General features: G+C 57.5%; 1 protein-coding gene across 5 annotated transcripts in view; it reads left to right on the top strand.

The window, feature by feature from the left end:
- The window catches only part of RNF212 (ring finger protein 212), a 34564-nt gene extending 23542 nt beyond the window's left edge, over nt 1–11022 (top strand). For 3 of the 5 annotated variants that reach the window (XM_027599761.2, XM_027599764.2, XM_027599765.2), the window contains 3 exons: nt 9645–9717; nt 10558–10721; nt 10889–11018. In XM_027599761.2, coding sequence (XP_027455562.2) covers nt 9645–9717; nt 10558–10721; nt 10889–10926 — 275 coding nt within the window. In that variant the 3' untranslated portion in view covers nt 10927–11018. Of the gene's footprint in view, nt 1–9644; nt 9718–10557; nt 10722–10888 lie in introns of all 5 variants that reach the window. The other 2 variants (XM_027599762.2, XM_027599766.2) reach the window with 2 other exon arrangements.
- The last annotated feature ends 16732 nt before the right edge of the window (nt 11023–27754 follow it).

Raw genomic sequence — 27754 nt, 5'->3', positions numbered from 1 at the left:
CCCGGGTACGGAGTTTCCCATTTCAGCCTGTTTATTCCCACGCACGGGCCTCCCTGTCCCACCCTGGTGAGAGCTCGTGACACTTACTCTCTAGTCCTGTTCAGCTTCCCGTGGATGCCATTCCGTGGTGCATGCGGTGGTGGTCCTCTTGGCGCTGGCTCTTGCCCCCCATGCGCTCACCTTTGTTGGGAGCGTCCTCTGGGCCCGACATCCGCTGCACCTGCGCGGGGCAGGCAAGCTGTCCTCACACACCCCGGTTGCACCGTCCCCGTGCAGTTGTGGGTTTCAGACCTGTCTTTACAGGACTGAGGTGAGACCAGCAGTGCATGCAGGGGAGCTGCTGCCCTGCTCGTCTTCCTCTCCATACAGAAGCCTGTGACCTGGCCACCCAGCCTGGCCATGTCCTTGGCCTTGGTGCACTTCCCACCTCCCCCTCACTGTCCACAGTGTGTGCAAGTTGTGTGCAGGGACATTGGTCCTCACTGGATTCTCTCCCCAGACGCGTTTCCAGGAGGGAACACGGGGACCCCCTTGATGCTTTCCAGATGTATCGATCAAGAATTGAGAAGTGACAGGAGGGCTGCCCTGTGTGCGCCTTGCCCCGTGTGTCTCAGTGTCCCCCTGTTGCCACTCTGGAAGGGATGGGTCCTCATTCCTGTGACTGTGATCCTGAGTTTCTCCATTTAAGTCATCTCTTGTTTTTTTCTGTGAATTATCTACTTTTTCATTTGTCCTTCACATACATGAAATCCTCAAGATGAAGGATATCGATCTTTTATCCAATTTGCTATTTAATTTTTTATTTGATTTTTTTAATTTAATTTTTTATGATTTTTTTAAGATTTTATTCATTTATTTGATAGAGATAGAGGGAGAGATAGAGAGAGAGCACAAGCAGGTGGAGTGGCAAGCAGAGGGAGAGGGAGAAGCAGCCTCCCCGCTGAGGAAGGAGCGCGACATGGAGCTCGATCCCAGGACCCTGGGATCATGACCTGAGCCGAAGGCAGCCGCTTAACCGAGCCACCCAGGCGCCCCTTTTTTTAATTTTAGATACTTAATATTTTTATGTCTCAAATCTATGGTTATGTCCCTTTCTGCCTCACAGAAGATTTCTTTGTTTGGATAGGTTTTTTCCATACCCATACCATTTTCTTCTAGTTTTCAATATTTACCTTTTTCCAAGTTCTTTGGAGTATATTTTGAGATATATTGTAAAATGAGTGTCCCAGCTTGATAGTTTCATAATTTATTTTGAAAATGCTTCAGAAATAACACACAAGAAAATGGTAAGAAAAATATGAAAAACTCCCATGTTCCCTTAACCCAGATTCCCCCAAATTTTGCCAGATTTGCTCCCTACCCTTTATGGTCAGTGTATCTCTGAGCCACTGAGAGCATGTTGCAGATGCGGTACCCCAGCCCCCCTCAAAAGACAGGGGTGCTTGCAACACCAGCACAGCCTGGGGCAGCTCGGCATCAGCACGGCTCTGCCCCACAGCCATTGAGCAGCCTCGCTGGCTGTCGACTCAGAGTTCCCTGTGAGGACATCCTTCATCTTGTCGTCCTATAGCAGCTTGTGTCTCCTTCACTTTCCCTGTCTTTCCTGTCTTCAACAGTTTTAAGGATTATAGGCCTTAAATTCTAAAAGAGCCTAAAAGGCCATCCCCCTCCCCCCCGCAAGCCTGGGTCAACCAAGAATTCTATATCTAATAGAATTCTCCTTCAAAGGTTAAGACAAAATAAACATCACAGGGTAACAAAAACATAATTGTTGCTAGCCAACCTACCCTACGAGAAATCCTAACAGAAGGCATTGAGCTGAAGACACACGCTGACGGAACCTGATGCACTGGAGGGAATGGGGTCTCATTCCCTCAGTTACTCTACAAAACGTAAGATTGTGGAAGCAGCAAGTATAACACTCGTTGGGGTCATAATAAACATATGTAACACGTAGGGTAGTAAGCACAGAGGAGGGGGAACGGGGCCATGTTGGAGCAGAGGTAACAAAGCTCAACAGAATTAAGTCAGTGTTAACTAGAAGTAGACTTGTTTAAAGTAAACACAAACGTGACTCCAAAAATAATTTTTAAAATCAAGAGGAATTAAAGCATTACATTAAAAAGCACTTGTATACTGCAAAAGAAGACAATTAAAGGCAGACTAGAAGAAAAAAAGGTACATGAGGCCTATAGACAAATAGCAAAATAGGTGTAAATCAGATGGATCAATGCTTACCTTCAACATGAACAGGACTAAACCCACCAATGAGAAGGCAGAAGTTGTGAGACCGGATGAAGAAGACACAGCCACACATTGTCTGCAAGAGACATGCTTTAATCCAGCAGCACAAATAAGCTCAAAGTACAGGGTGTAAACCACACCATGCAGATGGTAACCAGACGAGTCGGAGCCGCAGTGTGAGTGTTGGACAAAACAGTGTTGGATGAAGGATGTTTCTAGAGAAGAGGACGAACATCTTGGTACTACAGGGTGGCTGTGTCAGGAAGACACAATTACAGGGTGTACACATGCAACAACAGATTTATGAAGCAAAAGCTGACACAATGGAAAGAAGAAATAGTTCCATTTTAGAGATCTTAATACTCTTTTCTCAAAGGTTGATAGAACAGCTACACAAGGAAAGATGTAAAAGGAAACGAGCAGATGGCGAGGTAGCCCACACAAATCTAACCGATTGGTGGTAACGTCAAACGTGAACGCACAGAACACCCCGCAGCAGAAGAGCAGAGATTGTCAGACTGGTGCAAGAGATAGCCCCAACTGGATGCTGTCTACAAGAGACACATTTTAGATTCAGGGATACAAATAGGAAAATTATAGAAAAAGATCTATCAAGCAAACAATAACCAGTACAGAGCTAGAGAGGCTATTTTCACATCAGACAGAATCAGGGGTTGTTCTTAAAAAACTTTTTAAAGATTTTTTGTTGGAGCGCCTGTGTGGCTCAGTCGTTAAGCGTCTGCCTTCAGCTCGGGTCATGGTCCCGGGGTCCTGGGATCGAGCCCCGCATCGGGCTCCCTGCTCCGCGGGAAGCCTGCTTCTCCCTCTCCCACTCCCCCTGCTTGTGTTGCCTCTCTTGCTGTCTCTCTCTGTCAAATAAAAATATTTTTAAAAAATCATTAAAAAATAGAGATTTTTAAATTTACTTAGAGAGAGAGGGAGAGAGCATAAGCAGGGGGAGCAGCTGGCTTCCCGCCAAGCAGAGAGCCCAATGCGGGGCTCGATCCCAGGACCCTGGGACCATGACCTGAGCTGAAAGCAGACGCTTAACTGACTGAGCCACCCACGTGCCCCGGAAATCAGTCCTGAGATGAATATTATTAGAGACAAAGAGGGGCATTTCATGATGATAAAAGGGTCAATACACCAGGAAAACATAATAATTATTACTGTAGACACCAAAAATGGAAGACCTAGAATACGTGATACCAAAACTGACAAAATTAAAAAGGGAAATGGTTAATTCAACGATAGTGATTCAGATATTTCAATATCCCACTCCAGTAACTTGAACAACACTGTTAGCCCCACTGACTTACCTGATAGTTGTGGACCCCACCCAGTAATAGCACCACACACATTCCTTTCCAGGGCAAATGGAGCACTATCTAGAATAGACCACATACTGGGACATAGAACAAGTCCTGACGCATTTAAAGGGATTGTAACCACCCAAAGTGTATTTTCAGGTGACAATGGAATTAAATTGGAAATCAGCAACAAAAAAAATCAGAATAAAACAAATACTTGGAAATTAAACAACACAATTATAACTTTTAATGGATCAAGGAAAAAAATTACCAGTAACATCAGAAAATATCTTGAATTGAAAGAAAATACAACATACCAAAATTTTTAAGATGCAGGTACAGCAATGCTTAGAGGGAAATGTATAGCTTTAAATGCTTATGTTAGGAAGGAGATCTAAAATCAGTGAGCTCCCAACCTTAAGAAGCTACAACAAAATGTATTAGAAATCTATGAAATAGAGAACTCAGTGGAATCTAAATTTTGTCCTGTGAAAAAATTAGCAAAATTGGTAAACTTTCACCTAGAGTGATCAAGAAGGCACAAATTACCAGTATCGGAATGAAAGAGCAGACATCACTACATACCCTACAGATATTAAAATAATTATAAGAAAATAGTATTAACAGTAGCATGCCAACAAAGTAGATGACTTACATGAAATGGATAAATTCCTATAAAGACATTATCAAAATTATCTCCAGAAGAAATAGTAAATCTGGATAGACCTCTTTCAAGTGAAGACATTGAGTTAATAATTTTAATATCTTTCTACGAAGAAAAGTCCATTTCCCAATGGCTTCATGGGTAATTTTAGGAAACATTTAATGAACTAATAATAATCCTACATGAACTTTTTCAGAAAATAGGAGAGGATTGAATGCTTTCCAGTTCATTTTACAAGGTCAGCAGTATCTTAAAGCCAAAGACACAAGAAAAATAACAGCAATCAGTATTCCTTATGAAAACGGATGCAGAATTCTTTAAAAATATGTGAGGCAATCAAATCTAGCAACATAGGAAAAGAATTGTATACCATCACCAAATGGGGTTTATCCCAGTAATTCAAGGTTATTTGACATCTGAAGATCAGTTAACTATATTAGAAATAGAAGACCTAAAAAACATTAGATCTTTTCAACATAATTTGACAAAAATCTATAATCATTCATGGTAGAAGCTCTCAAGAAACCTGTAATAGAAGGCAACTTCCTCACCAGGTAAAGGGCATCTGTAGAAAACCCACAGCTGACAGGGTACTGTTGAGAGGGAGCATGCTATCCCCTGAGACCAGGTGCATGGCAGGGCACCCATAGTCCACAGCCCCTCTCCAATCCCACATCCACTGGGGACTCTAGCCAGTGCAGGGAGGCCAGAGAAGGAAGTGACAGGCACATAGATTGGGTGAGAATGAGTGTAAGTGTCCTTATCATAGATGGTATGCCCTTGTGTGTAGAAATCATAAGGGATCTTTAAGAATACTAGTAGGAATCAAACAAGGTTGGTAAGGTTACAGGATGCAATATCCATATACAAAAGTCAGTTGTAATTCTGCATATGATAAACAGTCCAAAATTGAGATTAATCAGTTGGTCATAACTGACAAGAGTTTTCTTCTGGACTTTGTATTCTTTTCAACTGATCAAAATACCATCTTAGGGGCACTGGCTGGCTCAGTTGGTGGAGCGTGGGACTCTTGATCTCGGAGTTGTGAATTTGAGCCCCACATTGTGTGTAGAGATTACTTAAATGAAATTTTTAAAAATAACCATCTTCTTATTTTTGCTTAACCACTAAATTTTGAAATCAGTGTAAGCCCTCTGACTTTGTTCTTAATTTACCAAAATGATTTTGGCTAGTCTAGGTCCTTTGCATTTTTACATAAATCTTAAGATCCACTTGTTAGATACTACCAAAAAAAGCCTGCTGAGATTTTGATGGGAATTGTGTTGCATCTGCACATCAGTTTGGGGGAGAACTGCTGTCTTAACAGTTTTGAGTCTTTGAATCCATCAGCATGGCATGCCTGTCTCTCCACTTCTAGATCTCTAATTTATCCAGGAGATCTTTTGTTGCTTTCATTGTATAGGTCTTTTATAGATAAACTTATGCTTCAGTAATTGCTTTTGATGGTGGAATTCTCTTCAGTCCACAAGGCATATCTTTTCCCATTCTTTTTTATTTTCAACCCATTTATGTCTGAATCCAAAGCATACCTCTTGCAGACAGTATCAGATGTTGCTTTTCTTGTTGCCTGATCCATTCTTATACTGTCTGCCTTTTCACTGGAGTGTTTGGTCCATTGAGGGTTAATACATTATCAGCATGTGTGGATATATGTCTGCCATTTTGCTATTGTTTTTTTGTATGTCTTGGGATTTGTTGTTTGTATCTCCTTAACTGTTTTTTGCATTAAATATTTTTAGTGTATCATTTTGCTACAGACTGGATTGTATCCCCTCAAAATTGATATGTTGAAGCCCTAACACCCCCCCCTTTACTATATTTGGAGACAGAGCCTTTAGGAGGTAAATGAGGTCATAGGGTGGGACTCTGATCTGATATGGTTAGTGTCCTTATAAGGCGTGGGGCAGGGAGGCACATTGTATTTGTGTCAACAAAACCATAAAAAACAAAAAGAGGAGACACCAGAGAGCTCACTTACTCTCCATGCAGTGCACTAAGAGGTCACAGGAGCACACAGAAGATGGCCGTCAACGGGCCAGGAAGTGGCCCTTCCTAAACGCCCAGCCAGCCTCCATGACTATGAACAATAAATGTCCACTGGTTAAGCCCCAGCCTGTAGTGTTGTGTTGTGACAGCCGAGCCCACTAACACACGTTTGATTTCTCTGTTGATATTTTACAACGTGTTCTGTTATTTTCGCAGTGACTGCCTAGGAATTCCACCGTGCACCCTATCATAATCTACTTTAAGTGAATACTGACTTAACTCTGGTGAAATTCAGAGGAAGTTCCTCCCCCGCTTCATGATGTCCTATTTATGTATAACTACATATGCTATATATAACGCATAATAACACATATAGCATTCATAGTATTACAAATCCAGTAACACAGTATCCTCCTAATTACTTCTTTGAAACAATGTCACATTTCTTAAAGATCATAAGAGAAAACAAAGTCACATACACACATTCTTTACTTGTACTGCATTTTTACCATTTCCAGGGTTCCTCCTTCCTTCCCATGGATTCAAATTAGTGTTGGCTCTTATTTCATTTCGGCCTGAAGCACCATTTTGTGTAGGGCTTGTCAGCCGGCAGTGGATTCTCAGTCTTTGTCCACCTCTGGATGTCTTCATTTTGTCTGCATCTTGAAGGGTCACTTCACTGGCTATAGAGTTCCTGGCCCACCATTTCTAGCCCTGTGGAGGCTTCCCCCTGCCTCGCGCTCCATCATTTCTGGTAAGGAGTCAGCCGTGAGTCATGTCATTCTTCTGCGTGTGATGAGTTGCTTTTCTTCTGCCGCTGTAGATTTTCTCTTTGTGCAGGGAGCCCTCTAGCCTCACCCTCTTTTTCAAGATTGTCCTGTCTCTTGTGCGGATGCGGTGTGCGGGGAGCCTGCTCTGCACCAGCAGCTCTCAGCTGTCCCCGCCTCACTGCGGGCACTCACTCCACACATGAGTGCTGTCTGCCACCGGAGTCCCATGGCACAGCGTCTCCCTGGCACTCGCCTCCATCCCTGACTCAACTCTGGGCTGGGCTGCAGCGTCCTGCGGACTCGCCAGGGCCCTGTGGGAGCATGCAGAGCTGCTGTCTGTCACTAGTGGGCTTGCAGCTTTGGTGTTGCACGGCTCTGTCGGGGTTCATGCTCGCTCTCATGAGGTCTGCTGGTCTCAGCTCCTGGGCCCCTTCTCGATGAACACATTGGAATGAGTTGGGGAGCTATGGGTGTCTCTCTGCCCCCCAGGCACAGGTCCTCCATTCCCCATGGCCCGGGGCTCCTCCCCATCACCAGCCACACCCCATTGCCTGCTTTTGCAGCATGTTGCCCCATTCAGGATTGCCCTTGTCCATCTGGCATCACAGGGGGATGAGTTTTTCCATGTTCTGAGTAATGGGACTTGCCCTCTTTGGAGATCTTTTTCTTTTCTTTTTAAAGATTTTATCTATTTCTTTGATAGAGACACAGCGAGAGAGGGAACACAAGCAGGGGGAGAGGGAGAGGGAGAAGCAGGCTTCCTGCCGAGCAGGGAGCCCGATGCGGGGCTTGGTCCCAGGACCCTGGGATCATGACCTGAGCTGAAGGCAGACGCTTAATGACTGAGCCACCCACGCGTCCCAAGATCTTTCTAAAGTGCATTCAACAGCACCGCTTCCCTGAACAAGAATTACAGGTCTTGACTTGCGGGCATCTTATTGGTAGTGGAGCATCAGTCTGACCACCTGTTTTCAGGTGGGCTGAAGCAGGGGGACACCTCAGCACCCGAGTACCCGGTCCTGCCATGCTGTTGAGTTCCCACAAGGGCTGGGATGGTTTTCTGCTCCTCAGACCCCGCTGTGTCACGCGGTCCTCCTTGGCTGTGTGCGGGGCGCCCACCGTGCTGGGCTCAGGCTCGCACAGCCCCTGTGGGATGACCTGAGGGCCTCTGCTTCCTCATCTCTGTCGATAACTGTTCTGTCCACAAATTACCGTAAAGAGTAAGACGCTGTTTCAGTCGACCATAATTGTGTTGAGTACGTAACCCACCATTACTGTTGTGGTTCTGCCCCATGTTAAAATATACTGAGATTTACTTAATCAGTCGTGTGGCCCGCAGACCAGGAGGGGCTGCCGAGCAAGATGAAGTTTTCCGCACAGTCTCCTAGATGCAGGGGGCAGGCCGCCCCACAGGGCCCCACGCGGGATCCCTGGGTCCATCGGGCCGGGGTGGGGGGTGGTCTTCACAGGAAGGAGTGGCGGGCAGTGGGACCGACAAGGTTTGGGATTGCTTAGTTGGGGTCATATTAGCAGTTTGCGGGGCAGGGGTAGGCGCTGTCCTGTGTCCGATGCCGGCCTCGGGTGGTTAGGGCAGAGTGTGAAAGGTGGAGGTATTCAGAGCACAGGCTCTGGGGGGGTCAGATTTCCTGTCAGAGGTGGGTTTACAGACAAATCATTACTCTCTGGGAGTCAGCTAGCCCTGGGAGGGGTGGTCTCTCCGGGATAAGCAAGGCCCCACGGTGTCAGACCATCACAAAATACAGAAAATAAAACACGTGAGGCAGTTTGTCTCCCTGATTCTCAGTAATTCTGCAGAGCTTCTGAGGGTCACCTACACACTCAGGAGTCCTGGGAGCCGCCAGTGAGCGGAGCCCTCCCATGGTCCACACAGCCCAGCGGCACAGAGACGACCCCATTGGCCACTTGGTGCTGTACAGCCCTGTGAAAAGCACTGCCTCTCTCTGATCCAGGTTCTTCAATCACAAAAAGACACATGGAAACCCTAAATGCTGTCCTCCTTTCTTTCCCTGCCATTCTTCTGTTAAAATTCTCCCAAAATCTGGACACAAAGAGTTCGGGTATTAAACAAGAGAGTAGTCTTCAAATTTGCTCCCTGCTATGACTAATGCACACCAGGGGCTGTTTACATCTTTAAAGGAAGCTGCTTCTTAGCATGGAGGATGTCAGCAGAAATTCGGGAGTGTAATAACTCACAGTGTGGGTGGAGACGAGGCTAGTCCTGGCACTGAGGCGCTCATCAGAGCTGGAAGCTTCTAGAAGTGCTTTTCCTCCCAGTGGTTCTCAGGGTAACGGGAGCCAAGACAGAGTGTAGGGCAGAGTGCAGGTCTCCAAACATTACTGAGTGCCCTCCCTTGCCAGGCCTGCAGCCCAGAGCGCGGGGTCAGGCTGAGGCCCTGCGGGGCAGAGCAGCCCCACCCCGGCTCTGCTGGTCTGCATGTCCCCTGAGCAGCTGCAGCGCACAGGGCACAAAGCCCTGGACGCGAGATGTTCTGCTCCCATCCTGTGGACGCACCTGCCCCATCGGGAAGGGCGTGGAGAGCAGTATGTCCGGGATGTGGCAGGGGACAGCGGGGGCTGTCTGCCTTCCTGGAGCTGCACATGTTCACCTTTTAATCCTGTCCACTGCAGGCAGCATCTCGCGCTTCAGCCCTCAGCTCCTCAGCCTGACGCCCGGTCACAGCAGCATGTCCCAGGCTCTCAGGTGATGTCTCGCGGCTCCACAGACGTCCCAGCGGGAGGTGTGGGAGCACCCTGCTCACCACAGATAAGGCTGTGAACCTTAAGGGGATTGCCTTTTAAACCCATTTGTCCGTGTTCTGAGTATGATGACATCGCACAGACCATGTCACGTTTTGCTTTTTTGAAGCTAAAATGTAACTTAGGCAGTTATCTTGTTACTAAAAACTCCAAAAGAGCCGTTTCCCGGCTACAAGATATCTTATCACAGAAACAGACTAGGGTCGGCAAACATTTCTGTAAAGGGCAGGTAGTAAATGTTCTCAGCTCTGCCATCGTGCAGACAAGGTTGTAGAGGTAACTAGACAAACGGGTGCAGCTGTCCCGCTAAAACTCTGTCTACAGAAGCAGGTAGGGCTGGATTTGGCTGCCGTGTGCCAACCCTGAATGGACAATCCCTTGACTTTTCATCTTTGACACTGGGGGCCCCCATTCTTTGCTGTGTATTGGATCTCCCACCAGGGTTTCTACCTAGGCTCTCTGTCTCACCCTCCAGGGCAGGTGGTCCCTGAATGTGGACGCCCCCCCCCCTTACCTAAGCTCCTTAATGGCCTTCGATGCTGGTGGGTGAGCACACATTTTGTCCTCTGGGGTAGCCCAGCCACGGTGCTCCTCGTCTTCCCCCAGCCCGCCCGGAGCCACGTCTGGGTGTCCTCTGCCCTGATTCCAGAGGCCATCCCCACCTTCCCGGGGAGCTGGGCCCTCCCTGCTGGGGGGCCACCAGCACAGAGGAGGGTCTGGCTCTGGGCATAAACCTGCTCCCGAGGGGGCCTGGTCAATGTGTGTCTGTTGAATTGACTCCTAGGATCCCACCGCTGCAGGTCCCCTGCAAAACGCTGTTCCCGCTGGCAGCGCCCCTGGCCCCCGGCCGAGCGGGAAGAGGGGGCTCGCCCAGCCTTGGGGGCTCCCAGACGCTGGCCCCCAGGCCGCCCATCAGCATCTCTGCACTGCTGCAGAAGCAGCGTTTAGGCAAGTGTACCCTGCTTTGAAAAGTGTGTGTGGAGCACGTTTTGAGTGTGTATGGGGGAGGAGTAGACACAAAACATGTTGAATGTTCCTGAGAACTTGCTTCTGAGCTTTGGTGAGTGGTGCTCACATGTGTGTGCATCTCAGCTCACAGCTCCCGTGCTCTGCAGGGTCTGCTGGCCTCGGGGCAGCCACGCATGGAAGGTGAACGAGGTCCTGCCCGTGTCCAGCCACCTGGGGCTCTTGCCACCAGCAGGACGTTACTCAGTAGAAGCAGTCGTCCGTTCTTCTTGATGGAATAAAGTAATACAGTTGAATAAAGTATTTTTCTGATTATCTGGGGCAGCATATATGTGATGTTTGAAACTTTGCTCTTTTTATTACCTTAAATGTTCCTTAAAACGTCAGTGTTGGCTCGATGCGGGAAGGCTCGGGGGGTTGGGTGGGTCTGCAGCACGTCGAGCCCCACCTTCTGCACACAGGTCCCCACGCGGGATGGCCACGGGGTTCGGAACGGCTGCTGCCACGTGGGTGCTCACGACTCACGTATGCTGTGTTCGGCAGTGACCGGTCTCCAGAGACGAGTTTTGTGCCTGACTCCTGCCGGGTGGTTGGGACGTGCATGCTCTGTTGAGGAGAGCAACTAATCAAGACCACACAGAGTTGGAAAGAGGCTTCTAGGGCTAATCATAATCCTTTATGTTGCAACTACCTAGAACTTGAAGAACTTGGTCTGTGTTCTTTCACGGAGGTCAGGCTCACAGTGCGTGCAGGTGTATAACAGGACAGGGAGGAGATGACCCCCTTCTGCACCTGGAGGGCCTGAGGCACAGGCAGGTGCCTTGTCAGGTGACATCTGGCCTCCTGGGTGTGTCCCCTCCCCTCTGGCCAGGCCACGTCACACACTGGCCTTTGGAGGGCCAGAGGCCCCTGTGCAGCTTCCACGTCCGGCTGGCAGATGCGGGCGGGCTGCAGGTGGAGTCTGACATCTCACAGTGGGGGCGCTTGTGCTGAGTTGGTTCCATTTCCGGAAAAGTTTCAGTGTTCTAGAATCCCCAGTCCTGGCATGTGTCTTTCTCTGCGAATGTTATGTAAGTGCATGACGGTCTCCAGCATGAGACTGTGGCCAGTCATGACGGGCAGGCCACCCTCCAGCTCCCACTCCACCTGCAGCCTGGGTCCGACGGGTCCAAGCCTGGGCTGTCGGGAGGTCTGACCGCCGTGCTCCTGCGGGGAGATGGGCTTGAAAACTGCCCAGGAGCTTCCCACCGCCGGGGCGCCTGGGCCCGCACACCACCTGCCTGCCTGGCAGACCTGTCTGCGCCTCGCAGAGGCCACCTTGCTGCTCAGACACAAACCTGGACTTCAGGGTTAGCGGCTCGTGTCTTCCTTGCTGCTGTTCTGCAGTGTGGAGACGCGAGTCTCAGTGGAGCTTCCATGCGGCAGGTGAGGTGCAAGGCCGTCTGGTGGGGCTGGTGCTCCAGGCTGCTTCTCACCAACATCAGCACATCTGCTGCTTTAACATGATTTTCATGGGAAGGGCAAGATTAAATGAGACATCTGAGTATAGACAGAGGACCGCCCTGGCTGACAACACCAGGTATGAGCTCGGAACGCTCATCAAATTCAGCCTCCCCTCAAGGCCTCAGGACAGTGCGGGGCTGAGCGCTGGTCCACCGGTCTGCAGCTGAGCGCCTGGTGCTGTTCCCAGTGGCTCTGTCAAAGAAAAATCACAAAGATAGAGGGTTTGACAGGTTAGAGCCCATGAGGACAGCAGTGTGGCGTGGCCCGGAACGGTCGCTGGCGGCTGCCAAGTTCCACTCGGACTTGGGGGGATGTCGCCTAGATTGTGCGGTGGGGTGGGGGTGGGGGCTGTCACAACCCCCCCCCCCCCCCCCGCCAGGGCAGGCGGTTGGGCGCCAGTGGTAGTAACATGCAGAGGAACCAGCACATTTGAAAGTTCAAGCTGGGCCTCGGGCCCTTCTCTGGACTGAGCTCTCGTCTTTACAGGTAGAGCAAACCCCACTGTTGTTCAGGGGAAACGGGACAGCAAGCTTACCCCGCGCCAGCACCAGGCCCTATTTTTGGAATGGGTGTGCCCGTTACACCTAACGCGCCTAATAGGATGCACCAGTTGGTGCTAAGTAAATGTTTGACAGCTTATCTACTACCGTGGTTTTTATTTTGTTTCTCCTCTTGTCTTAATTATAATATAACACTTATTCAAGCCCCAACATTGAGGCGGAGACGCGCGTTTCCTCGTTCCAGCCCCAGGTGCCTGGAACTGGCCCCGCCCCAATGCCCGCCCCCCACCCCGCTCTCCCTCAGTCCCCCTCCCCCAACGCCGCCCCCGCCCCCGGCCCGCGGGCTCAGTCTGTCCTTGGGCAGCGCAGCATCCTCCAGACTGTGTCTCGCCTTTCAGACGCCCCGCCTGTCGGACCGTTTGTTTTGGTTTTAGCAGAACTGGGCTCGCAGGAGCAGCTTCCGAAGCCGGCCGCGCACGTGGGGGGTGAGAGGGCCCGCCCCCGCGGGAGCAGAGCCTCGGGGGGCACGGGGGCCGCGCCCCGCCCTCGGCTCCGATGGGGTGCCGCGGACACCGGGCTGGGAAAGGACACGCGGGAGACCCAGCCGCGGAGGGGCCTTGGCCGGGACCCCAGCGAGTCAGGAGTCGCGAGGGTCCCTGGCCCAGGAAAGCCCGGGGGCGGCCCGGAGGCGGATGGGAGCTGGAAGGCAGGGGCGGCAGGGGAGGCGTGAGGCGGGCGGGAGCGCCGAGGCGGTGGCGGCTGGGGCTCGGTGTTGGAGGAACCTGCTCACTCCAGAGAAGGGAAGAGGCTGGCGCCTCTGCCCAGGAGACCTCCCCCCACCGTGGGCGCACCTCCAGAAGAGGCAGTTTCCCCAAAGCCTGGTGTGTTGGGACCGCTTTCAGTCTAATTCTCTTTTATAATTGCAGCACAGATTTATGCGGTTCCAAAGTCAAATCTGCCCAAAAAGATACCTTTGAAGAGGACCAGCCTCTCAGGCGCACTTGCCCCCCACTCCCCTGGACAGAGCGAGCCTTACGGTTCCATTTTGAATACAAGCACGGCTGGATTGCCCTCCCTCTTTTCCTTAGATAAAAACATTTCCCCACCCTGGGTTCTGACGTCCCCACAAGCGCACAGACATCGCGGCCCCTTGCACCCAGGATGGCCTTGCGGGCACTAAACGCTGGCCCCTCTTCACCCGCCGGCCTCAGAGGTGCTCCGGACGCTTCTCAGGAGGAGCCAGCAGCCTCCCGAAGCCTCTGTGCTTCAGAGCATGCAGTAGGTCCTTCTCCTCTGGGTGTTCACCATCTCTCTAAGACAAAGCAGGGGCCATCTGTCAAAAATTTTGTTTTTAGCCATAAAATTTCCATGGATGAAGTGTTGAATTGGATATTAACTTACAGTTGCTGGATGTGTTTTTCCAAAGTGAGAGGGTGTTCAGCCAGCACTGTTTCCCAGCTATGGCCCCTGGGAGCTGGGACCGGGCCCTCCACGGCCTCCCACCCGCTGACCGGCAGGAGTTTTACCAGAAGGAGAATGCGGAAAGCCCCTGGGACATACAGGAAGACAGAGGAGGACCTGAGCTCAGGAAGGGGCCAGCACGAAGGAAGCAGGTCTGGGTTCTGCAACCTCCAGGCCCCTCGTCCTGTCCCAGACGCCCCGTGGACTGGGAGTTGGGGCTGTGAAGTCAGAGAGGCTAAGCCAACCCTCAGGAGCACAGAGGTCTTTCACGCCCCCACGGCTGTGACACGGAGGGAGGTTTGGAACGCGTTTTCTTTTCAGACGGGAGGAAATTCCTAAAATTCTTAGGTGGTAAATCCAAGTCTGCACCAATTTTGTGTTGCACTTAAGGGAACCGTGGACGGGGGACTTGCATGGTGGGAGGGGGCAGGTGTCCCTTCCTCCACGTGTGCAGATCCTGGAGGCCTTCCAGCTGGAATGTGGCTGACCGGGGAGCAGGCTGGCGCCCTCCCATTGTCAGGGCAAGGAGAGGCCCCCAAGAGGGACGGCTGCCCCGGCAGACGTCTGCACAGCCGCAGACGCTACGTCCCAGGAAGCACAGGCCACCCCGTGAGAGGGACGGTGCCATCCAGCAAGGCAGGTGCTTGGATGCCTGGATGCGGGGCCGTTCACCCTGGGGGTGTCCTCAGGCTTCCCCTCACCTCTCACACGGCACACAGCACCCTTCCTTGCCGCACGTGCACACACAGTGTGTTCTCACTCCGTGTTCTTTCCCTGAGCCACAACCGTGGGCATGTCTCTCAAGGGGTATGATTAACATCTGGCCTCGTCTGATGCTTCCTGTGGCCAAAGCAGGTGTTCCAGGTGGTGACCTACATCCCTGTCCTTCCAAGGCCCCACAGGTCACGCACACGAGCCACGAGCCCAGCACCCCTCACTGGCGACGTGTGTTTACAAACGTGTGCACGGGTGTGTGAGGACAGCTTCACGGGTCTCCTCCCGCTTCAGTGGGTTTCCAGGTGCGTAGCTGAGAGGCAGGAAGATTCTCTCTGGGGGACGGCCTGGCACTTCGCATAGACACTTGCTTTAGGAGAGTCAGAGTTAGCAACCCTGTCTGTACAAGTGCATCCGTCTCCAGGCCCCACTCCCCCAAGGGTTGCAGGGGCCTGGTTGAGGTACCCAAGAGCCTGTTATCCTGCTGGGCCCCGGGAGCCCCGATCGAGGGTACTCTGAGCTCTCCATGGCACATGACTTTTGCTTTTGTTTTTATTTTTTTAAGATTTATTTATTTAAGAGAGACAGCATGTGCAAGCAGGGGGAGGGGCAGAGGGAGAGAGAGTATCTCCAGCAGACTCCCCACTGAGCACGGAGCCCGACATGGGGCTCGATCTCACCACCCCAAGATCATGACCTGAGCCAAAACCAAGAGTCAGATGCTTAACTGAGCCACCCAGGCGCCCCAGGACGTTTGCTTTTAAATTTCCAACGTGTCGCAGAGTGATCAGAAATCCGGGTGAAGCTGCCTCTGTCCTTCAAAGAGAGCTTTGGGGAGAAGGCTGCGGGGCCTGAGTGCTTCTGGTGGCCACTCCTCTGCCCGCTGGCCTCGTGGACATGGGGCTAGATGCACTCACAGCCCAGGAGACTGGTGCTGAGGCAGGGCCCGGATACACACCACTGCCTTCCTGGAGCCCAGCAGGAGTGGGCTGCAGGTCCGGTGTGCTCAGGGTGGGCACAGAGCAGGTGGAGGCTGCTGGGTGGGACTGGCAGGTCCCAGGGGCTGTGGCGGGTTCCTGCAAGGGTGGGAGCAGGGCTGCAGTGGCGTTCCTCATTTTCCCAACGAGGAAATAATTGTGTGTTGCAGTCGGCACAAACACCACTTGGAAAATTGCTTTAGAAGAGCCTGCCTGACCTCAGGAATACAGAGCACGCTTCATGATGCTGTCCTCTGTCTCGAAAACACACTGGGCAGCCACACCGGGGCTCATGGTGCAGAGCTCAAGCTAAATCAGGCAGCTGTGGCCACATCCTGAGGGTGGTGGTCTCAGGGTCCCCCCTCAGGCTTCATGGTTTCATGTGCAACTGGAAGTGTTGGGCGTCCTGCCTCCCAGGGTTGCAGGGGGAACTCACCAATTCAGCTCTGCACCCTACAGACATGCCCACCCGCCCGATGCCCTTCACCGCCCAGCCCGGCAGAGTCAGCAGGGGCGGAGGGGGGTGTGTCTGCAGACCCCATGGCAGTTCTGGGCCCCTCTCCAGAGTCTCCGCCTCCTGCTGAGGCTCACGTGCTGATGGTGCGAGGCCCCCAGAAGCCCAGGCACAGGCCGGCCAGAGCGTCAGGCCGGGGTGGCCTAGGGCGGCATCCAGCACCGCGGGGAGCGCTCTGCACCTGACTCCAGGCCCCTCACCTGTTCCTCTGGCTGTAGCAGGCTGGCTGTGTCCTCTGAGGACAGGTGCGGGACCTCGTGTGCACAGACGGGTGGGAGCAGCTCAGCGAGGAAGGGAAATCGCCACCTGCAGAAGCACAAGAAGGGCAGAAAGAATTTGGTAATGGGACTTACAGACCTTCAGGAACCTCATAAATTCGTTTTCATGAAATGTTATTTTGCCATTGTAGAGACACAGAGATGCAGCGTGGACTCTGCAGAGAGCAGGGCTGCCTGCAGCTCAGGCTGGGGCCTCTGTGGGGGGCCTGGGGAGCCTGGGGGCCACTGGGCACAGACCACGGGGTGGGGGCAGTCAGTGAGAGCACAGGGGACAGACAGCACGGAGCTGGGCTGGGAGGAAGTGGGCACAGGGCCCCAGATCAGGCGCAGAGGCAGGGCTCCACCCCTCCGCCAGCTCTCCCCAGGTGGGCGGGGGACGGGGCCCAACTAGGCATTGCATCACCAGGGTGGCTCAAGCCCCTGCAGAGGGTACAGCTGACCCAGGGGTGAGAAGCCACATGACTCACCGTGGACACCAGTGTCCTCGGAGGATCCAGACATGCCTGAGGGCATTGGAGTCAGTGGGACGTGGGGATTGCAAGTGTAATCTGGTGCCTGCAGAATTGGGGAAACTGAGGCACAACGCCACCCCCCCCCCCGAGCCCCACCTCATGCCAAATGAGGGCAGAGCCCCTGCCCCCTGCCGGGCCTGCCCCTCCGGGGTGAGGCTCTCCATTGCCCTTGGCATCTAGACGTGGCATGGGCCTACGGGTCCTCTCAGCAAACCCCGTCCCACTACTGGACACCCAGGACACCGTCTTGTCCAACCCCACGGGCTGCAAAGACCCTGTGAGCGGGGCAGCGCCAGCCCTGGGTGGGTGGAGGGTTGCAGGTACATACGTGTGTGTGTGCACACACGTGTGCAGGGGTGGAGGGAGGGAGGGAGGGGAACTGCTCTGGGGCCGGGACTGGAGGGCCGTGGGTTCTGTGCCCGGCCCTGGGTGACGGGTCCTGACTCAGGATCTCGGGCCTGGTGGGCGTGAGCAGGACGTCCCAGGCGAGGGCCCTCCTGTGCACCCGAAGGGGGGCCCCCCGCTTTGCGTCCCCCAGGCAGGCGGCCGGCTCCCGCGCCTCTTTCAGACCGTCATCCTCCGAGAAAGCCTCTTTTCTTCCTGTTTCCCCTTTTACTGCTTCTGGTGTCTGCCTTTCTACGTCTTAGACTGAAATTTGGCAGAAAAACGATTTGCCTCAGGACTTTTCAGAGCCAAGACCCGGGGCGGGTAGTTTGTGAGCGCGGACAGAGCCCTGGGGGTGGGGGGCTCCTTGCCTCCGAGGCTTGTTTTCTTTGGGCAGAGAAGCACAGATGTTTCTCGGCACACGATTTCGGGGCTGGGGTCACTGTGAGGCTCTGGGGTGGCCCCCCACCTTCGGGGAGGAACTGCGGCCACCGGAGCTCCCAGAATCCTCTGCAGGATCTCGCCACCCTCACAGGAGACACTGGACAAGACCAGGCTTAAAAGCAAGGACCATCATCTCCCCCCCAGGCCTAAGTGACAGGCCTCTGGCCCTGTCTGTGAAATGGGCCAGCACCCTCCAGCACCTCCTCCAGCTCCTGCCTCAGAAGCACCTCCCCCAGGAGCCAAGACGTCCCATCTCCTCACACAGGTGGCATGGGCAACAGGGGCAGCGCCTGGGCTCCAAGCTGCCTGCATCCCCACCATACTCTGGGCTGCCCGGCTTCCAAGTGCAAAGAGCTTGAATCCGGGCCTTGGAAGAATTTCCAGATGTTTCTGGCATCAGAAAGAGTCTTCTGTGAAGCTGGGAACACGGCCGGGGTAGGGGTCCTGGTTTACCCAGTGGGCGCTTCTGTCCTCTGGCGGGTCAGCCACACTGCACCAAGAATGTTCCTTGCCTTCCAAGGAAAACAGGCTGGCCGGAGGGAGGCTCGGGGCCTTCACTCCCAGCCTGCGGGTGCCTGGAGTTGGGAGAAGACACTCGGGGACCAGGGCAGCAGACTTCTGCCCCCCCCACAGCCCCCTCCCCAGGGATGCCGAGGCCAACTAAGAGTCTGCCCTCCAGGGCCCAGCAGGGCCCACCTCACCCCAGGGGCCAACAGGTAGGGGGAGCCTGGGACCCCTGAATCCTCCCTGGAGACCTGGTCTCTCTGTTGTTCTAGAGGGGCTGGGGGCCTGAGCCCTGCCCTGCTGCCTGAGTGTGAGGGAGAAGAGGGGCCCCCATGCGTGCATGCTCACAGACATATACGTGTGTGGATACACACGCACACTGCACCCTCGCAAGTGTGCACACCCAGCCCCTCCACACACACAACTGCAACTCCGGGAGACAGCCCCTCAGAGCCCAAGTCGGCCGCCACCCTGGGACCCTGCAGCCCCAGAAGCCCGGGTTTGCAGCTGGTTCCCGCCTTCCAGCTGGCAAGGCCTCGCCCCGGCTGGGCGCCCAGCTGTAGCCGAGCGTGCTGCACGCACAGGACTTGGAGTCGCGTGCGGGGGTCGGCGGCGCCGTGGCCCCTCGTGACAGGAAAACGACCGCTTGCCTCGGCCCCTCTCCCCGAATCTGGGCCTGTGCCCTGTGGCCATCTCGGCCCTTGGCCAGGCCAGCCAAGGCACCCCCAGACGGCAGGCCAGCCCTGCCCTCCTGGCCCCTCCGCCGGCCTCCCTTGGCCCCGGCCTGTCGCTGCAGCTGGGCCAGGCGCCCGCCCTCGCCAAGCCCGGCAGAAACAACCAAGTTCACTGAGCGCTCGTCTGGAAACTGGATATATTTGCAATTTTTTAAAAGCTCGGAGCCAATGTTCAGAATGGGGCTGTTTTTCCAGTGGAAACTGTAACGTGAGCCCAGAACCGTTCCTGCTTGCTTGCCACACGGAGACAACCCGACGCCCCTGCGCATGAGGCCGGCGCCCTGGCTCAGGGACCATGTCGGTCCAGCTCCCACACCCCGCCGAGGTGGTCCTGGCAGCAGCACTCGCCGGGAGCCCCCCACGAACACGCCAGGCCAGCCAGGGCTCTGAAGATCCCCCCCCCAGGTCTGCGGCCCTGCCCGGTGCAGCTCCCTCACACTCACCCAGCACCCTAAGCCGTGGCTCAGACCCTGAGGGGCGGCTGGACCCGGGCCTCAGCCAGCCCCAGCCGGTTCCCAGGCCCCCCAGCTGGCCGGCCGGGAGCGCGAGAAGCCTGGCCTCAGGCACTTTGACCTCAGGCAGCCCGGCCAGCCGCCCTGCAGCTCCTGACAGATGCCTTTTCCTCCAAGGGCCCCCTCAAGGCTGTGACCCCGGACCCCTGGGCTGTGGGCATCAGAGCCTCGTGACTGGGCCAGGGAGCTTCTTCCTGCTCCCCTGCCCCAGGGGCTGAGGGCCAGCATTGGGATCCTCCGCCTTGGGGATGGCCCCAAAGCCGCCAGGCTGGGCTCACCCGCAGTTTCTTCCCCTCTGGAGAACGGCTGTCTCCCAGTGTTCGCCTACCACAGTTGTTACTGGCATGGCAGCGCAGAGAGCCTCCGGGAGGCAGGGGTCCCATGCGCTTTGATCAAGCAGATGAGGGTGGCCCTTTGAAACCTCTGTGGCTGGTGCTGCCCAGGCTCTGGAAGAAGGTCCCTGGGACACACCATAGGGTCTGCCCTGACCCCGGCCGCTCCTGGTCCCCCACAGCGATCACTCACAGAACCCTGGTACCAAGGAAGGGGTCCCTGACACCCCACTGGGGGGCATCTGCTCCCATCCGCCTGGACGTGGAGCCCCAGCCCCCAGCCGCAGACTTGTGCGTCCCTGGTGCTGAGGACGCGGGGTACAGAGGTAGGTCCCTGCGCCCTGGACCACACCTCCAGCCACCTTCCTCCCACAAAGACAAGCCCTGGGCACTTGAGCAAATGGCAGGCCGGGGGACTCAATGGGGGCCTGAAGGCCACAGGAGGTCAGCCTTACCTTGAGGACAGTTGGGGACACAGCTGCAGCTATACCATGGGCACCGCAGGGCCTGTCTCCCCTCTGCCACAGGAGGGAAGCCTCTGCAGGGACCAGAGGAGGGGCAGTGGGCCAGGACCCCAGCCCCGGGACCCCCATCCATCTGGGCAAGCTCCCTGTGGCCAGCAGGAGGCTGGTGGGAAGTTGAGTGGACCCAGCAGCTGGGAGAGCCAGGGCGAGGCCAGGCTGAGCCGGGCACCTTCTTGGGTGTGGGGGAGGCAGGCCGCGTTGTCTGAGCCCCCAGCCTTCCCGGCGGCGGTCACCATCCGAGGCCGTGGGGCAGCGTCCTTTGGCACACATCCACAGGTACCCAGGCCTCAGAGTGCCTTCTCCTTGCCCTGAAGATGCTCCCTCTGGTGTACAGGGATGCCTGACCCTCAGTACCGCCCTGTTAGGTAGAGTAGCACGGGCGTGGGCTCAGGTCTGGTATCGGGTGGAGGGAACTGCGGTGGCGGGGGGGGGAGGGGTTGCCTCCCCTGCTCTCCCCGAGCGGAGCATCGCAGACCGCCCCCTGCCCTGCCCTGGGATAGGCCCTCTTGCCCCCCAGGGCCTCCCCACTTCTGGGTGGACTTCAGACCCCAGGCCATCCCGGAGGGCCCAGCACCCACCCCTGCGGCCTGAGGGTGGGTGCCTTGGCTGTGGGGTTTGCCCGCAGGGTGGGGCCGCAGGCCAGGGCTCCGGGTCCCGGCCGGCCCCTGCTGAGGCCCCCATCCTGCATGGCGAGGATATTGCCCATGAGGATCAAAGCTGGGCCCCCTGGACAGAGTCAGCCCTTCCCAGGGCAGTGAAGAAGGATCCCGGTGCCACACAGGGGCTCCGGGTCACCTTTCAGCCTCAGCACAGACTCAGGCAAAGGCTAAAACACAGCCCAAGACAGATACCCAGCGCGTCGCGCGTCCTCACCACTCTGCTGAGACCTCTAGGGAGAACCCGCCGGCAGGCTCAAGCCCCACGCACAGCACGCGTATGTGCCGCACACGTAAGCACCACACATAGACCACGTGTGCACGTGTGCGTGTGCCCGTCGGTGGCCCCAGACTGCCCCTGGATGGGCCGTGGCCGAGGCACAGGATCTGCCAGAGGATTGGCCCCTCAGGGCCAGGGTCACCCCACTCGGCAGGCGAGGGAACAAGCTACCAAGCTTGGCTGCCGCAGGATGGACGGCAGACCCCTTCGCTCACATCTGAGGGGACCCCTGCCTTCTCCACCCCCCAGCCAGACAGGCTGCCAGTGTCTGGCGGGGGCCAGGAGGGGAGAGGACAAGGGGTGTGTGCGCAGAGCCAGTTGCCCGGGTGGGGCACGGCGGAGGGGGGGTGGCCTGGGGCTTGTGGAGGTGCAGGCCCCCCGTAGACGTCCCACTGTGCTGGGCCAGAGGGTGGGGGGGCAGGCAGCCCCTCCAGCCCCTCTGCAGAGCCCAGCCCTGGCGTCCGCCGGGCCCTGGCAGCAGGGCCTGCCGGGCGGGTGAGGGCTGCTGGCTGGCTCTCCCTCATTTCCTCTTGGCCTACAGGCTCTAGGCGGCCGCAGGAACAAAGGGCGGATTGTGCCTCATTCTGGGCCCGCTCCCTGGCCGGGCCACTGCCCTCACCGGGCCCCGTGGGCGATGTTCATGTTTGTAGCGAAGGCTCCTCTAGCCAGCCTGCAAGGGCTCAGGGAGCTCGGGCAGCTGTGACAGGCCCAGGCGCCCAGGAGCCTGCCCCAGGCTGAGCTGGCCCGCCATCCGCATCAGGGACACCAGCCAGGGCATCTCTGCGGGGCCCTCCCGCGCCTTCCCCTATGCAGACTCTTCCTGTTGCCAGGCCATGGCTCATGGCTGTCCAGCCCCACCCCCTCCCTGCCTGGGTCCCCCGTGGCCTGTGATGCTTGCCACCACCCATCCACCCTGCTGGACCAGAAGGAAAGGCCCCAGGTGTCTGTCTGTGGCAGGCCTCCTGGGTCACCGGAGGGCAGGCGGGAGGCAGACACACTCTGGCCCCACACACCCCAACATTCTGGGCCCCAAAGCTGCTTCTCCCCCGAGCATTTAATGAGTGGCACTGTGTGCAGTTAGTTGTGGGCACCAGAACCCCAGCCCTCCTGCGCCCACGGGACATTTGGCAGAGGACACAGACAACCGAGGGCAGCCACCATCCCGTCTCCCAGGCGGGCCCAGGGTCCTGTGGCGGCAGACGCCCTCGACAAGGCTGTGCTGGCCGGGCACCACACTCAGGACATGGACAGAGACGGGGATGGGCTCCAAGGCCTCCCCCGAACAAGCAGGGCCAGCAGGATGCTCAGAAGAGGTGCTGGCCATGTCCCTGCTCCAGCTGGAGAGCCAGAGGCACCGGGCTCTGGCGGGGAAGGTGGACAGCCTCCTCCCCACCAGAAACGGGAGCAGGCTCAGCCCGGCAGAGCCCGGGGTCCAGCAGGACCCCCACGGGCTGCGCACAGCCTCCCAGAGGCCCCGGGCACCGTCCGCCCGCCCCCGCCCCGCTGTTGGTTTAGCTCCCACCACCGCCGTCAAAGGAGCTTTGTGGCTGCCCTGAGGAGCCGGGTGCCGATTGTCTTGGAGGGGCTCCAGGAATGAACAGTGGAGAACAGCTTTTAGAACAAAGTGGAAAAAATAGAGAAAAAAGCTGTGAAGGAATAAGGAATTTGCCTCTGCAGAGCCCTGCCCATCCCACCCACCAGCCGAGCGGGGGCCCCAAAATGCCCAGGGCTGAGTCAGAGTGTGCTGGGGTAACGGCCAGGCCTGCGAGATGCGGTGGGAGGAGCTGCCCAGGGCACATGGGGGTGGAGGCGGGGGTCATGGGGCCGGGAGTGGGTGGGGTTGTGACCCCAGGACACCCACCGTCCTGCCCACACATCAGAGGGTCAGAGCCCGGCCAGGCCAGGTGCTGGCTCACAGAGGAGGCTCAGAAGAGGCAGGGGGTCGTGGCCACCCTGAGCTCATTGCCCCTTGTTCGCTGGGTCCTGCCTAAAGCTAGGTGCCCCCCCAACCAGGTGCCCAGGGCATGGCCCAGAGGAGGGTCCCGGCCAGGCAGTGGGCAGCTCTGGTGCTGCCCCCGCTCGGGGGGGGGGTCCCTGGGGGGCTGCTGGGATGATGCTGGGGAGGGCCTGGTGTCACGGGGACGATGGTCCTGGGGCGAATCACACAGGTCTCCAGGCACCCACAGGGATTCGCGGTTTTCCAGGAAGGGCGAGTCTGGGAAGGACCTGCTCCCCCCACCCCTAACCCAAGACCCGAGAGGAGCCACAGGTGGGCTCCTGCTCTTACTCCCCACCGTATATAGCCCAACTTCTCCTCCTCCCTTCGGGGTGGACGCTGCCGGGTGGGGGCAGGGACACACTGCTTTCCAGCAAAGACCCCTGCCTCCTCTGCGGCCCTGGCCCCTCGCCTCAGGAAGCCCCCAGACCCCCGGCTCCCCCAAGAGGCAGATGGAGCCTCAGCCCCGCACCAGGGCGGAGACACCCCTGCCTGCTCGGCACTGTCCTCACGGCGAGGGCCCTTCCAGGGTCCAGGGCAGGGCTATTCAGGAACGCAATAGCTTCCTAGGACTCACCGTGCAACCCCCTTCAACTGCAACCCAACAAAACCCACCACCCACCCCACCACGCCCTGCCTCCACCCGGGATAAGGCCGGCGCCCGCCCCTCCGGCCAGCTGTCGGCAGCTGTCTCCACCTGCTGGCCAGATGCCCCGCGGCTGTCGCAGGGGGTGGGGGCAGGGTGGGGCAGTCTCAGGCCCCACCCCCACTCCCTTACCTGGGGCTACTGCTGACCCTCTGTGGGTCCCCACACCCTGCCCCTGGATGGGGTGTGTGTTCCAGCTCAGCCACTGGGGGGGTACACATCTGGCCCCAATCTGGTCCCCTCCCTTGAGTCATCAGAGACACCCCGCACCCGGACCCCAACACAGGGCATTGCTCCCCCTTGAGATGCTCGGGAGGCCAGCTCACTCCTCCCCACCAAGGCTTGACTGTGGGGCGGCTGGTGGGTCCTCAGAGTACTTCACGTACTTCTCCCCTCGGCCTCCCTGGAACCGTGAAGGTGGTGTGGACAGGGGCCAGTGCAGGCTCTGGGGGTGAGCCCACGCCCCTCTAGCCCAGGAGAGAGGCCTCAGCGAAGCCAGAGGAGGGAGCGAGCCTCCAGCCCACAGACACGGCCCAGATGGACTTGGCCTGAGGTCAGGAAGTGAGGGGCAGCGTGTATGCCCAGCCCCAAACCCCAGCTGCGGGAAGGCTCCGGCCACTGTGCTGGCCATGGGGCCCAACCCAAGCATGCTGCCTTGTCCTCGCAGACAAACGCCAGACTCAAGACCCCCCGAAAGTAACCAGCCGGGATCCCAAGAGGCAGACGTGTGCAGAGGGGCCCCTGACCCCAGCGCCTTGCCCTTCCCCAGGCTGATGCTGAATTTGTGCTGAGTCCCCACCCACCCACACCCTGGGCTGACCGGGATTCCCAGGGTGGGGGCACAGGAGGCCTGGCCTGGCTGGCGGCGGACGTAGGCAGGCAGGGGCTAGTGCGAGTCCTGGCCAGTGGCTCCCACCCACGAATCAGCAACACTAGGGCACAAGCGGCTGACTGGGCATTGGCGGCCACAGAGTCTGGGCCAGGCTGCGGGCCACAGAAGCATATGCGGGGCTGAGCCCCTGAGCTCCCCCAGCAGGGCCCTAGGCTCACCCCTGGCAGTGCCCAGGATTGGGTTCGTGAGGCCAGAACGGTCATCAGGAGTGGCTGACCCTGGGTCGTCCCCACAGGAGAAGCCCAGGTGGGAGGTGGGCTCAGCACCCTCGATCCCTCAGGCCCAGGCATGTGTCCCAGCTCCCACCTAATGTCACCGAAGCACGTGGGCCGGCGGGGGCCCGGGGAGCGCCCTGGGGCTGAATCTCAGGAAGGGCAGCCCAGACCTTCACAGGGTCCAGCAGGCAGGGCTGGGCTGTCTGTGCTGGAGGCCAGAGCTGCCCCTGGGTCGGTCCCAGGCTGGGGAGCGGACGCCTGAGGGACGGTGCCAGGGGGTCGGTGAGGGTCTGGCCAGGAAGCCCCCCCTGGGCCGCGACTCGCGTCGGAGTGACCAGGCCTATCTGAGTGGGAGACGGACGGCGTGAGGGCTCTGTGCGGAGCCTGCGGCCCAGAGGCATGGCCGTCCTGCCAGGCCTCAGAGCAGCCCAGGGCTGGATGGGCATCTCCCCTGGGGGCCCCCAGTCTTCACTGGGTGGGGTAAGTGTAGACCATGTCTGCTGCCTCCTTCACCCCAGCTTTGACCACTGAGCCCGCCCTCTGCTTCCACGCCCTCTGGGGTGGAGGTATGGCCGTGGTGGGGGGGTTCCTTGCACGGATCCCGCCAGCCCTGGGGGGCCACTGCAGGTCAGCTCTGCCGTTGGGTAACCAAGTGTTCCTGAGCTACAGACGGCCCTCCATCAGCGTATCCAGCCATGGCCCTGGGCAAATGCTTCCCCAGAGACACTGTCATGAGGCCTAAAAATAACCCCCAAACCCAAGGACTGTGCATTACCCAGGCGCCCCAGGAGAGCTTCCCCCAGGCCTGGGTAGCCGTGTGGGGCTAGGACCACGGTGAGGTCAGCATAGGGCACAGAGGACGCCCCTGGCCAACAGGTCCCACCCTTGCCCCCTGCACCCCGCCAAGCCCTTCCATGTGCCCGCTGGATGTGGCAAGGGCTCTATTGAGCGCCCCGGTCTCTGGGACACCTGGAAGGTTCTCACACCTTACGCTGGTGCCAGGTGTGGGGTGGGGTCCGTGTCCCGCCTTCCCAGCCCAGCCAGGGGGCCCGGTTCCCTGAACAGGCTTGGCCCTGTGGGAGTCCCTGTGTCCATGGCCCACCTCCCACCGCCCCTGCCCACAGGACAGCCCTGTGGCTGTACGGCCTGGCCCTCTGCCCTGCGCCTGCTCATGAGCACTTGCCGCACAGCCTGGCATCCCCTGCGGGCCCTCAACCCCGGGCTCTGAGGACAGGCCAAGGCTGTGCTGCCCTCGCCCTGTGTCCTGCCTGCATGTCCCGTGTTCCTGACCCCTCTCCTGTGTCCCACATCCTGCATTCCTGTCCCAGTCCCCTGGCCTGACCCCAGGACAAGGCTCTGATCTCCTGCCAGGCCGTCCCGACCCAAGTCCTATGAGGGTGGGGTTGTCCCCCTGCCTCCTCACTCTCATCAGCCTGAGCGCCCCCCCCCCCCGGGACAGCTGTGGGATGAGCCTCCCCTTTGAAGCCGGGATGGCCGGGAAGCGTGCGGCGGAGGGGGGGGGGGGGACCTGCCCTTTCAAGTGCTCCGGGCTTCACGGGACCGGCTTATCACCACATGGGGACAGATCAGAGGGAAGAGTGCTGGCCCCGCTCAGTACTTGGGGTTCCATCCACCCGGCACACCACACCCCACCCAGGATGCCAGGAGCGTCCTCCTGAAATGGCCCGTCACAAGTCCCCTGTCCAGCCTGTCCTGGGGTCACTCTGAGGACGCTGCTGGGTCCCTCCCCTCTGTCTCCAAACTGGGAGCTCCCACGGCAGGGCCCAGGCCCCACCCTGCAGAGAACCCCACAGAGGTGGGGGCACCGGGTGTTGTCTTCTTCTTGGTGGTCCCCACAGCTTTGGAGGCGGCTCACTGGCCTTTCTGCCCAGGCAGGGGTGAAAATGGAGGGGCAGGGGAAGCCCACCTCCCCACCCACCCCTCCTCTCTGTCCCTAGGCCCATCCTGGGTGGGGGACCTTGCCCTTAACACCAGTTGAGTCTTGTCCCTCTGAACCAGACCTGGGAGTCCCCGAGGGGGGACCGGGCACCCACGGAGACAGAGGTGTGGGCTCAGGTGCGGGCAGAATGGCCAGGGCCCACGAGAAACTCCACTGCTGCGCAGTTGGCAAACGTCTGTTTGATGAGGCCCTGGGACCCTCGGGCCTGGGAGGCTGGGGTGTGGGGCACCCTGTCTTTCACAGCCCCTGCGCCCGGACCGGCATCTACTCTCCCCAGTCTCACCCCCTCCCCCACACCCTGGACCCAGCCGTCTGTCCCCTCTGCTAGCCCCGCACGTGGGGTGCAGGAAACGGGATTCTGTCCTGGGAGTGTGGAGCACAGGGTGGCCCCTACAATGGGGGAGGGCTCAAAATGAGACCTTGCAAAGGAGCCAGGGTCAAGGGCGATCCAGGTGGACACTGAAATCTCCCAGGGGC

This window comes from Zalophus californianus, chromosome 2 (assembly GCF_009762305.2).
Source record: "Zalophus californianus isolate mZalCal1 chromosome 2, mZalCal1.pri.v2, whole genome shotgun sequence".
NCBI classification, from domain to species: Eukaryota; Metazoa; Chordata; class Mammalia; order Carnivora; family Otariidae; genus Zalophus; species Zalophus californianus.
This window is presented reverse-complemented; position numbering and strand designations above follow the sequence as displayed.